Here is a 12,467-nt window from a genome sequence, read left to right on the forward strand (position 1 = left end):
CAAAAACCTCTCCAAAAAAAAAAAAAAAAAAATATATATATATATATACATACACACACACATATATATTAGCAATGACCAGAAAATAAAATTAACAAAATATTTCCATTACAATGACATAGAAAATGTTACGAATAAATTTTTAAAAGCATAAGATTTGTACACTAAAATGTATAAACACTGCTGAAAGAAAAATGTGAATAAATGAAAAGGCATTCCGTGTTCATGAACTGTAAGTTACTATTAATCAGATGGCAATATTCCCCAAACTGATCTACAGATTCAATACAATTCCCATAAAAATCCCAACTACCTTTTTCACAGAAAAGGCAAGTTGATCTTAAAAATCAAAAGAAATGCAAGGGACCATGAATAGTTAAAACAACCTTGAATAAGGAAAACACAGTTGGCAGACTCGCTTCCCAATGTCAAAACTTACTACAAAGCTATGGTGACTCTATAGTATTGGCCCATAAACCTAGACCATCCAATGAGAGAAAATGTAGCCTTTTCATCATATAATGCTGGGACAACAGAATAGCCACATACGAAAAAAAGAAAGGATATACCTCTATCTCACACGAATACTTATTTTAAAAATAAATAAATCGAGGTAAGAATTAAAACTGTAAAACTCTTTTTTTTTCTGGAGAAGTTTTTGTTATAGGGCGCGTCACTTGCCAGAGAGAAACAGGGACAGAAAGTGAGAAATCACCCTCCACGGGGGATGGCCATGCCACAATCCCTTCTCCATTCTCCTCAGGATCCTGGGCATACACGCACACGCCCCCAGCATGAGTTTAAGCCATCGGGTAAGGTACTCAAACCGCGGTCGACTACATGGGAATCCAGTGACATAGCCATTACGCCATCTGCTAGTCCCAAAACTGTAAAGCTCTTAAAAAAAGGCAAAAATCATCACCTAAGATTAGGCAATGGTTTTCATATGTGATACCAAAAGCACAAGCAATAAATGAACAGGTAAAATGTATGTGATGGAAATTAAAAACTTTTTTGACAATCAAAGGACAAGATCAAGAGAGAAAAATGTAACTCACAGAATGGGGCAAAATAAACTTACAATTCATTCATAAAAAGATAAATAGGACCAGCAGATGACATAATGGTTACATCACTAGACTCCCACGTAGTCAATGCAGTTTGAACCCTGGATCCAGCAGCTTGAAACTCATGTTGGACGTGGGTACGTGGGTGCCCAAGATCCCGAGAGGAGAAGGGATTGTGGCGTGGCCATCCGCTGTGGGGGGTGATTTCTCGCTTTCTGTCTCTGTCTCTCTATCTCTCTTGTGAGCACATGTGCCCTATAGCAAAAATCTCTCTTAAAAAAATAAATAAATAAAAAGAGATAAATAACTGGGCCTAGGAGGTGATGGGGTGATTGTACTTCCACATGGCCAATCAATTTTAGTCCTAGACCTCATAGCTTTCTCTTCTCTCTCTGTCTCTCCGATGAGTGAATGCACCCCTCAGCAAATTAAAAAATAATAATAAATAAAATTAAATTCTAAAATAATAAAAATAACTGAAAAATGGTCAAAGAATCTGAACTATCATTTCTCCGAAGAAGGTACACAACTGATAAGTACATGAAAAGACAGTTAACATCCTTAGGGAATTCTACATCACTACAATGAGAGCCACTTTATACCTACAAGGATGGCTAAAATATAAAAGACAGATAATAGGGTCATCAGGTGGTATGGTGGTTAAGGCAGCTGGGTCCCACTTGGCTGACAAGAGTGGTCCAAGTACTGGGTGTGGCAGGTTGAAAATCATGCCAGGTGCACGTGTGTGTATGCCCAAAATTCAGAGAGGAGAATGAAGAAGGAATTATGGTGTGGCCTTATAACTCCCTTACATGTGATTTATCATGTTCCCTCTCTTTCATTCTGTCTCTCTCTGGCAAGCCCATGTGCCCTATAGCAAAAGCTAAAAAAATAAAATATAAAAATACAGAAAATAACAAACGTTGGTAAAGATGTGGATAAATCCAAATACTTGTAATTGCTATTGGAAATGTAAAATGGTGCAGTGCCCTGGAAAATAGTCTGATAGTTCCTCAAAATAATCAGTTAGTGTATGACGAAGGAATTCTACTCCTAGGTCCATATCCCAAAGAATTTAAAATATATGCCCACATAGAAACTTGTACATGGACATTCATAATTGTCTTATTTATAGTATCAGTGGAAAATAATCTAAATGTCTATCAACTGATGAACTGATAAAAAAGGAGTATATTCATAAGATGGATTTTTCAGCAATAAAACGAGATCAGGTATGCTGGAATATGGATGAGCCTCGAAAACATGCTAAGCGAAAGAAGTCAGTCACAAAGGACCACATATTGTAGGTTCCATTTATGTGTAATGCACAGTATAGGCAAATTTAAAGAGATGAAATAGAAATCTGTGGTTGCCAAGGCTGGAGGTGTTTGGGTAAATAGAAAATGAATAATGGATATAGATTTGGAAGACTTAATATATTCTAACAATAAATGTGATGGGTATGCAATCTTGTGAATATCCTAAAAACCACCAAAATGTACTATTTAAAATTGGTAATTTGTAGAGTATATGAATCACCTCCAAAAAACTATGATATATATACACACACACACACATATATATGTGTATATATATGTGTGTGTATATATATAAACAGACAATATGTTTATATATATATACATATATATACATAAACAGACAATATCTTTACACAAATAACTAAGTTGGCTGTACATACGAAAATTCCTATCAAAACTTACTGAAAATGCAAAAGTTATCTTTAGTCTAAGTGTGCATTTTGGTAATATAAATTTGGAAGACCAAAATGCTTATAAATTCACAATGCCATATAGAAAGTACTCAGTAAATTATATATAGTCAGTAAAAAAAAACAGGCAGGGGATACACAGAGTTTGGCATACTGTCTTTGGTCCTTACTGTGTTAAAAGCTCAATTTCAAAGTTTTACCTTATAAGACTGAAATCAAGTCTGGTCATGTCAGCACTATCTTCTGGGATATTACGAGCCAGAATTCCTAATTTAACAAAGTTAAACAAAGTATTAGGTTTACAAAACAAATCAAGTGCCATCAACCAAATAAAATCCTCTAATAGTCTTAATTAAAGAATACCAAATATAGGACCAGCAAATGGCGTAGTGGTTAGGAAGTTTTATACAACTATCACCAATTCCACTACAGTGTATATTCCATAAGGCAATGGCTTGTCTGGTGATCCTTGGTCTTTCCACTTTTATTCACCAAACTGTACGGCAACTGGCAAGTCAGAAATAGACCTGTTTCTAGCCGTTTTGTTTTATATGCATTCTGCTGTCTCCAATGAGTGAATAAATGTACTTTGAAAAAAAAAAAACTACTTTGAAAATCAGTTACGCTGTGATGTTCTATTCTAAGTTTGAATTATTTTAAATGACTTTTTATACTACAAAATCTAAATATTTTCATACCTCCAGGGGAACATAGCACACTAATAACCTGACTTTTTGCCCCCCTTTATGCTACTATGTTACCAAATGAAATATTTTTGATCATTTTAAACTGAAGATACCAACTACTTACCAGCATGGACTGCAGGATGCAAGGTTTTCACACGGCCCCCCAACATTTCAGGAAATCCTGTCAACTCAGACACATCTCTGAAAATAAATAAGCAAACTATTAATACTATTTCTGCTAAACTGTCATTTTACACTAGTCAGAGCATCTTCAATCATCAAGTCTACTATGTTCATTTCAAGTGATTCTTCAGAGCCTCAAGTGAACAAAATAAATAATTCCAGTTTAAGTGTCTTTCAGTCTACTTAATTACATATATAAAATTCCATTTACTTTCCTAAAAAATGTTGTTCATTATATTTCCTAACTGATGTGTGTTCAGGGAGAATCAGGGAGAATTAAAGCAAGTCAACGGTTAATTTCATGAGCTAAACTCTCAATCTCTTCCTAGTCTGTGTGATCTTAAACAAGTTACTTAACTTCTTTGTGCCTTGGTTTCCTAATCTATCAAATAGTAATAATACAACCTATACCAAAAAGTCATCGCAAGGACTTGATGAGTTTTACATACAAAAAAACACCCCCCTACCACCAACAATTTGTTTATACTCCATTCAAGGATCTGTACTGTGCTGGGCTCCAAACAAACTGCTCATGGTGAACACGCTCACCCTTGAATAGGAAAGGAACACTTTTACATGCCCACGTTTTAGAAAACATGTCACCAGTGCTCGCTTCGGCAGCACATATATTAAATTTGGAATGATACAGAGATTAGCATGGCCCCTGTGCAAGGACAACATGCAAACTCATGAAGTGTTCCATAGTTGTAAAACTGTGGCACTTATACTCTATGGAATATTATTCAGCCGTAAAAAAAAAAAAAAAAAAACCCTGGCTTTTGACAGAAAGTGGAAGAATATGGAAGATTTACTGCTGAGTGAAGCAAGTCAGGCTATGAAGGAGAGAAATTTTATGTTCCCACTTAATATATCCAAGTGTCCACACTCTAGGACTGAAACTGATTGACTAAAGGATATAGGGACACGGTATATGGATATAAATACCAGATATAGTGTGTGTGAAAGAGTGGAGTCTGAGGAAGGACATTTAGAAGAAATATAGAGAGGCAAAGCTTTAATGGTACAAAGAAATGTGGCATTATCTATTGAAGATACTTTTATAGTTTTATCAACTGGACTAGGGAGAAATGTTCACATGTTGAAATACTCAGTTTGTAAGGTAAATAAAGCGATTGAATGAAAAAGAGAAAATGAAATTTAAAAAAATGTAAAAAAAAAAAAAACCCACATCACCATAATGGAAGTAAGTTAGGAGCAAGACTGACCAACTATCTGACAAGTGTCTAAACTGGGTGACAGGTACATGACTCGAGAGACCATTATATCATGGCATTTTCCTATCTTAGATTATATTTGAAAAGATTCCAAAATGAAAACCAGCTCGGGGAGGGGGTAGGCCATAAAAGAGGATTTGTTTAATTTAAACAAGGTTCTAACTAGGAGGCAACAACCTGGCCCAATGGAAAGAACATAGAGCAGGACTTTAGGTTCATCTATGACTGTTCAGAACAAGCCGACCTGCCTGCCTTCCCCCATCTCCACAGGGTCCATGGGAGTACCACTCCAAGATGAAATATGAAGACACTGGAAAACATAAAGCACTTACTTAATAAAGTAACACGCGCTTGCCATCTGAACTCGTGTCAAGTTTAGGGAAGCTGTGTACTGCCTCACCATAGGACAGAATTACAAGAAACAGTAGTAATCTACCTGTGCATGGATCTAGAGGTCAAGAAGGCAGAAACGTCTTTCATCTCTTTTCTTAAATCTGTTATATTTCAGAGGTGGGCAGGTCCTTCCTCTGAACTCTCTCTGCAGTTGAGTATAGCTGCCCGGGGTCTTTTTCATAGTCATCCTTTCAGTTGCTGCCTCCTTGAGCCACCTTGGCATCCTAATTTTCATTACTACACCTCTTCTTCCATCTTGGTCAGGTAATGAATACCTCATGACTGAGCGAATGTTCTGTACCTTCACTAGGTCACCAAAGATTTTGTTCTGTTTTATTTTTTGAGAGGTTTTTGCTATACAGTGCACGCTCGCCAGAAAAACAGAGAGAGACAGAGAGACAGAAAGTGAGAAATCACCCCCCGGGGGGGGGATGGCCATGCTGCAATCCTTTCTCCTCCATTCTCCTCTCGGGATCTTGGGCACCCACGCACACGCGCTCTAAGCCACCGGGTCCAGGACTCGAACCACGGTGGAGTCCTGCAACATAGCCATTCGTCCAACTGCTGGTCCCCTCACCAGAGATTCTAAGGGATGAGAGGAAGTTGAATCTTCAACATGTAAAGGTTTGCTAATCAGCAAGTCAAAACAGATCATGTGAATCATAACTTGAATTTTTCTTGCAAAACACATAACCTCTAAATTAATCTGATAAAGAAGTGGCTAAGAACTAGGGCTCTGACATCAGAACTACCTGGGTTGCAATCCTGGCTTTCCTTAATCAACTCTGAGCCTCATCTCCTTCTCCCACAAAACGGGTAAGCAGTGTACCTCCCTCCCTGCGTTATGGAAGGTAATAAAGGTGTTTCACTCCGAGAAGTCTGGAATACGTTACTTTGGGGTTAACGGGATCACACCCCTTCCAACAGGACTTGACTTACAAAGTCGGGCCTTACCTGACTGCCAGATCAGCATCCCTGAGAGCTTTTGCAGTCCCCCCAGAAGCGACCAGGTTCAAGCCAAGAGACGCTAGGCTTCTGGCGAATTCCACAAGGCCGGTTTTGTCAGAGACACTAAACAGGGCTGAAACACAAGACAGCTTTCTCACTACCCGTTAACTTCCGTGCTGTTCTCCAAGAACTTGGGGGTGGGGGACCCTGGGGGCGGAGTGTCGCCATTCGCGGCCTGCACCTGGCCTCCCCTGCCAGTCCCCAGCAAGCTGCACACGGAGGACGGGGCGGGCGGGCGCGCCGGTTTGCAGTCCCGCAGCGCAGCGCAGGCCGCCGCCGTGGCGGAGGTGACACCGAGGCCGCGGAGCAAGCACGCCGATGGCGCCGCTCTGAGGGTCTCACCGAGCTGGCTGGGCCCCATTGCTGCAGACACAGGGTCGGCGTCTGGGCGAGCAGGAGGTACTAGCGGCAACGCCACGTGCGGGAGGAGGCAATGAGGCCCAGCGAGTTGGATTCAGGAAGCTGGGTGGGCCGGGCAGTCACCTGACCTGTCACGTGACCCGTCAGCCCCAACGCCGATGGCGCCGCTCTGAGGGTCTCACCGAGCTGGCTGGGCCCCATTGCTGCAGACACAGGGTCGGCGTCTGGGCGAGCAGGAGGTACTAGCGGCAACGCCACGTGCGGGAGGAGGCAATGAGGCCCAGCGAGTTGGATTCAGGAAGCTGGGTGGGCCGGGCAGTCACCTGACCTGTCACGTGACCCGTCAGCCCCACCCTCCGCACTCCTCCCTGCTCAATTTCAGAAGCGAAATCGCAACCTCCGGGCCGAAAGGGAAAGTGGGTGGCGCTCCCGCTGGTGCGGCCTGGGCACCGACTTGAGCTTGAAGGGATTCCCGCCCCTGATCCCAAAGTCCGGGCGTGGGAATCAATGATCTGCACCTGTCCCCCAAAAGAGGAGTCACCCCACGGCCTGTGGAGGGAACGCCTGTTGCCTGTGGCAGCCTGTTTCAGAGGCTGCAGTGTAGATAAACGTGCCCAAAACACCCATACTAAAAACGAGTTAAAAAACGAGTTAAATAAACCTGCACAGTTAGAAGGAATCTTGGCAATTAACCTACCATCCTCCCGTTTTAACAGGTTCGAAAAATAAAACCAAGGTTTGAAGTTCAGTGACAAACCCTATAGTCCCCAGATCAGAGTCAAAATGAAGCGAAAACTGGCAGTCATGAAATCTCACATTATAAAATTACCTGAAATCAGCTTAAAGATGGTGTCTTCTTGCAAATCTGTAAAAAACGGTTTTGCCTCAAGCCTGGATGAGGTTGGAATATTTATTGATTAGAATCAAGAGTTTTAATTTTTTCACTTAGGAATATACCTCCTTGTTCTGATTTTTTTCTCACCTTTCTAAGAGAAAAACATTAAGATGATCACCGTATCTTCAGAGTGTGTTTGCCAACTTGGTAAAAAGATAGATTCAAGGCCAGTAGTAAAGGAAATTTCCCTCACTGGTCACCATTAGACTTCCAAGCAGGGAAAGGAGAAAACGATGCTGAGATTTCTTGATAAGAGGAAATAAATAACCGGTGCTTACACACTAGACATCACCCTTCGTATGAATTACAAATATTTGTTCAATTCAATAATGTATTGAGCCCTTTCTGCCTGAATGGCAGAAATACCATTTCAGGAGACAGAGAGAAATATCACCTAGTCACTGTCCTCAGGGAGTTTGGAATGGAATGGAAGTGTAGAAACACAGGTACAACTGGAAAAGAGTTACAGAAAGACAAACCAGGACATTACACCGATTTTATAGAGGCTATTTAGTTACAGACCCAGACACACACGAAACACCTTTTCTTTTAAAAGTAAATATTATAAATAAGTTTATGTAAGATACAATTTTTATTTTTAAAAATAAACTAATGGTAATTTCACTTTCTACCAATTTATATTATTTAATAGCAGAGTGTACATATACATGCCAGACAGAGAGAAAGGTCCCTCGACATCCCTCAGCCCCCTTCCCCCCATGGGGCCTGGTCACTCCACAACCCCTTTCCTCCATTCCTCCTTCCATCAGCGTCCTGAGCGCGTACACACACACACACACACACACACACACACACACACATATCCATCATGTTTTTTCAAGGTGCTAGGCTAAGATTTGAACCGAGTTCAACCATGTGGAATCTAGCTTCCTCACACAGTGCTTAAACCCTACACTATAGGGCTGACCCTACAACTCCTTCGTATGTAAAAATGCTTAATTCTGATGAGTTTGATAAGTACTTCACATGTTCAAGGGCAAGAAGAATAAATGAGTCATTTTAAGTTTATTTATTCCATTAGTGAGAGAAACAGAGATAGAGAGAAAAAATGACATAGCCTTCCCAACAGGCTCCTGATGCCAAGATCTACCCCCAGCCTTCAGCTATCTCAGATTATTGGTGCGCTTGTGCCTGGCATAAGCAGGGAGTCTCCGGACTTGAACCAGGAACCTTCCCATGAGGGGATGCTTTTCAGAGTGTTGCTACTGCTGTGCTACCATCTTTTCCCCTGAATTTCTTACTAGCTTTGTGATCCTGGCCAAGTCACTCCATTTTTGGGGATAGTCACCTTACCTATAATGTGGACATATTTGTTCTGTAGTCCTCAACATATTTTAAGAAGTAAGTTAAAGTTTTTTTATTATTATTATTATTATTTTTAATTAGCCAGAGGACACATATTTGCCTGAGAGGAGACAGAGGGGGAAAGGGAATAATGGTCACATGACAATCCTTTCTCCACTATTTCTCCCTCCGTTCGACATTCTGGGCACACAAGCACACGTGCTTAGCATGGTTTTCAAGCCACTAGGTCCAGGACTGGAACTACGCAGTCAGCCATGTGGGATCCAGCTCCTTAACCACCACACTACCGGCAGGCCCCAAATTAAGGAATTCATTGAAAGTCAAACTGTAAAGTGACTATTAAGAAGTGTAATCTCCTTGGCCCATTCTCTTGAGGTAGTTGACTAATTGATTACCTGTCTGAGCTTCAGACTTAAAGTTGCTAAGCGGTGGGGCCAGCAGGTGGTATGTTGATTAAGGTGCTAGATTCCCACATGGCCAACTGCCGTTCAAGTACTGGGCTTGACGTCTTGAAAATCACACTGAGGGGACCGGCAGTTAGCGTAATGGCTATGTCGCTGGACTCCCACGTAGTCGACAGCAGTTCAAGTCCCGGATCTGGTGGCTTAAACTCACGCCGGGCGCGTGTTCGTGTATGCCCAGGATCCTGAGAGGAGAATGGAGGAGAAGGGATTGTGGCGTGGCCATCCGAGAGGTGATTTCTCGCTTTTTATCTCTCTGTCTCTCTCTGTCTGTCTAGCACACGCACGCACCCTATAGCAAAAACCTCTCAAAAAACAAACAAACAAACAAAAAAGAAAATCACACTGGGTATATGTGTGTGCATTCCCAAAATCTCGAGAGGAGACTGCAGGAGAAAGGATTGCAGTGTGGCCATGCCCCCAGGGGATGATTTCTCACTTGACTTCTCTCTCTCTCTCTCCAGCGAGTGCCTCCTATGGAAAAAACCTAAAAAAAATAATAAAATGCTAGAGTTAGCAGCATATACACAACAACAGTTTGGTTCTATCTATTTTTATATAAGGTCAGTGTAAGAGGTTTGGTAAATATGTTTGAGTTTTTAAATGTTGATTTTGAAGTACAGATAACTGATGAACACAGTCAAAATTATACGGTAAGTCATTGGAAATATGAATGCAAATCAGAACTGGAAGTGAGGCTAAAGATAAATACATTTGGAAAGTTAATGACACTGAAGTAGTAGCCGAAGCCTGGGAGATGATAAGCTTGCTTAATTAGGTCTAGCAAATAACCTGAGCAGGAAAAAGAAGGCCAAAGAAAGTAAATTTGTCCAAGCAAGCATTTAATGCCTTCAAGAGTACATGGGGATTTTAACCATTTAGACTTCTAATAATCAGTACAATGGTTGATAGAGTAATTCAGAATGATATTGGGGCAAGAGTTTATTCAATGAGTGTTCATTGAGACTGCTCTTTATTCATCTATTCATAAATCTATTCAAAACATATTTTTGAGGACCTTGTTTTGGTACAAAAGTAATTACGGTTTTATATTGCTGAAAATTGTCACATGACATTGGATGCATTCTTGTATGAATGTGGATATGTTACACATAATTTTTTAATTTTAACTTTATTTTTATATTTATTTATTTATTTATTTTAATTTTACCAGAGAATGACAGAGTTAGAGAGAGAGAGAAATAGAGAAAGCAAGTCGCTAAGTCCAGGACTCAAACTGTGGTCAGCCATGTGGGAATCCAGTGCCCCTAACCACTATGCCACCTGCCAGCCCCTATTACACATAATTTTAATGAGCATTTCTCACTTTATTTTTTTGTTAATTATTTATTACATGCTGTTTATTTTATATATATTTTAGACTATGGAAATTATGTTAGACAATGCAAATTTAAGCAATGTTTGTACTGGAATTCAAAATGGGTCGTAAAACAGTGGCAACAACTCGCAACGTCAACAATGCATTGGCCCAGGAAGTGTTAATGAATGTATAGTGCAGTGATGGTTCAAGAAGTTTTGTAAAGGAGACAAGAGACTGGAAAATGAGAAGCATGGTTGACGACCACCTTTTTTTTTTTTTGATAGAGATATTTTTGCTATAGGGCACATGCACTCACCAGAGACACAAGAAGAGACAGAGAGACAGAAATCACCACCCAGGGAGGATGATCACGCTGCAATCCCTTCTCCTCCAATCTCCTCTTGAGATTTGGGGCACATGTGAACACAGGCCTGACACGAGTTTTAAGCTGCAGGGTGCGGAACTTGAACCATGGTGGGCTACATAAAAGTCCAGCGACATAACCATTCTGCAGCCTGCTGATCCCAACAATGACCATCTGAGAGCAGTCACCAAGGCTTATCCTCACAATTACACGAGAAGTTGCTAAGAACTCAACATGAACCATTCTATGGTCATTCCGCATTTGAAGAAAATTGGCAAGGTGAAATAGCTCGATAAGAAGGTACCTCATGGGGACCAGCAGTTAGTGTAATGGCTATGTCGTTGGACTCCCACGTAGTCGACCACAGTTCGAGTCCCGGACCCAGTGGCTTAAACTCACGCCTGGCGCGTGTGCATGCGTGCCCAAGACCCCGAGAGGAGAATGGAGGAGAAGGGATTGCGGTGTGGCCATCCCCCCGGGGGGTGATTTCTCACTTTCTGTCTCTCTGTCTCTCTCTCTCTGTCTGGTGAGCGCACACACCCTATAGCAAAAACCTCTCCAAAAAAAAAAAAAGAAGGTGCTTCATGTGCTGACCAAGAATAAAAAAAAACGTGGTTTTTTTGAATTGTATCCTCTTATTTTATGCAACAAGAAACCAAGTCTTAATTGGATTGTGATATGCGACTAAGAGTGGATTTTATACAATAACTGGCAATGCCCAGCTCAGTGGTGGAATAGGAAGAGGCTCCAAAGCACTTTCCAAAGCCAAACTTGCACCCGAAAAAGGCCACAGTCACTGTTTGGTGCAGTTTGATCCACTACAGCTTTCTGAATCCTGGGAAACCATTACATCCGCGAAGTATGCTCAGCTAATCGATGAGATGCACCAAAAGTTGTGAGGTAACTACTTCTATAAGAGAGATTTTTTACTATATGGAACATGCACTCACTGGAGAGACAGAGCGAGACAGAGAGACAGAAAGTGAGACATATCCCCCCGGAGGGATGGCTATACCACAATCCCTTTTCCTCAACCCACTTCTCCAGCTTCTGGGTGCACATGCGCCTCTCTGTCTCTCTTTCCATCTCTCTATGGAGCACAGGTATCCTCTGGTAACAAAAATAAATAAGTAAGTACAGATAAAATAAAACAATTGAATGTATACATAGATTTTAAAAGTATACACCATGACTGAATACCTGGGGGAGTAAAATTTTATATTTCAAAATTTTTTCTGCATAAGTTTTTTAAATTTCATTTTCATTTTTTTTTATTGAGGGTGTGTGCACTTATGAGAGAGAAAGAAAGAGAAAGCACTCCCCAGTGGAGATACCATTTTCTCCATTTTTACTTTCCACCAAGATATTGGGCACTCACACACCTATGGCTGGTGTGGTTTTCTTTCCCTCTTTATTTTTTCCCTCTCTCTCTCTCTTTC

The 12,467-nt window shown here is 40.9% G+C and overlaps 1 protein-coding gene and 1 non-coding gene across 3 annotated transcripts in view; one reads left to right on the forward strand and one right to left on the reverse strand.

The window, feature by feature from the left end:
- ATIC (5-aminoimidazole-4-carboxamide ribonucleotide formyltransferase/IMP cyclohydrolase) overlaps positions 1-6,967 on the reverse strand; it is a 32,592-nt gene extending 25,625 nt beyond the window's left edge. The window contains exons 1-4 of one of the 2 annotated variants that reach the window (XM_006157459.3): positions 6,844-6,967; positions 6,248-6,374; positions 3,607-3,683; positions 2,997-3,063 (exon numbers count right to left, since the gene is read on the reverse strand). In XM_006157459.3, coding sequence (XP_006157521.1) covers positions 2,997-3,063; positions 3,607-3,683; positions 6,248-6,374; positions 6,844-6,862 — 290 coding nt within the window. In that variant the 5' untranslated portion in view covers positions 6,863-6,967. Of the gene's footprint in view, positions 1-2,996; positions 3,064-3,606; positions 3,684-6,247; positions 6,375-6,643; positions 6,749-6,843 lie in introns of those variants that run through there. The other variant, XM_006157458.3, reaches the window with a different exon arrangement.
- Positions 4,271-4,374, forward strand: LOC114009489 (U6 spliceosomal RNA). Its single transcript, XR_003550897.1, has one exon. It is a non-coding gene; the product is annotated as a U6 spliceosomal RNA (small nuclear RNA).
- Positions 6,968-12,467: the final 5,500 nt, after the last annotated feature.

The sequence above is a fragment of the Tupaia chinensis genome, unplaced genomic scaffold (assembly GCF_000334495.1).
Source record: "Tupaia chinensis unplaced genomic scaffold, TupChi_1.0 Scaffold000542_1, whole genome shotgun sequence".
NCBI classification, from domain to species: domain Eukaryota; kingdom Metazoa; phylum Chordata; class Mammalia; order Scandentia; family Tupaiidae; genus Tupaia; species Tupaia belangeri.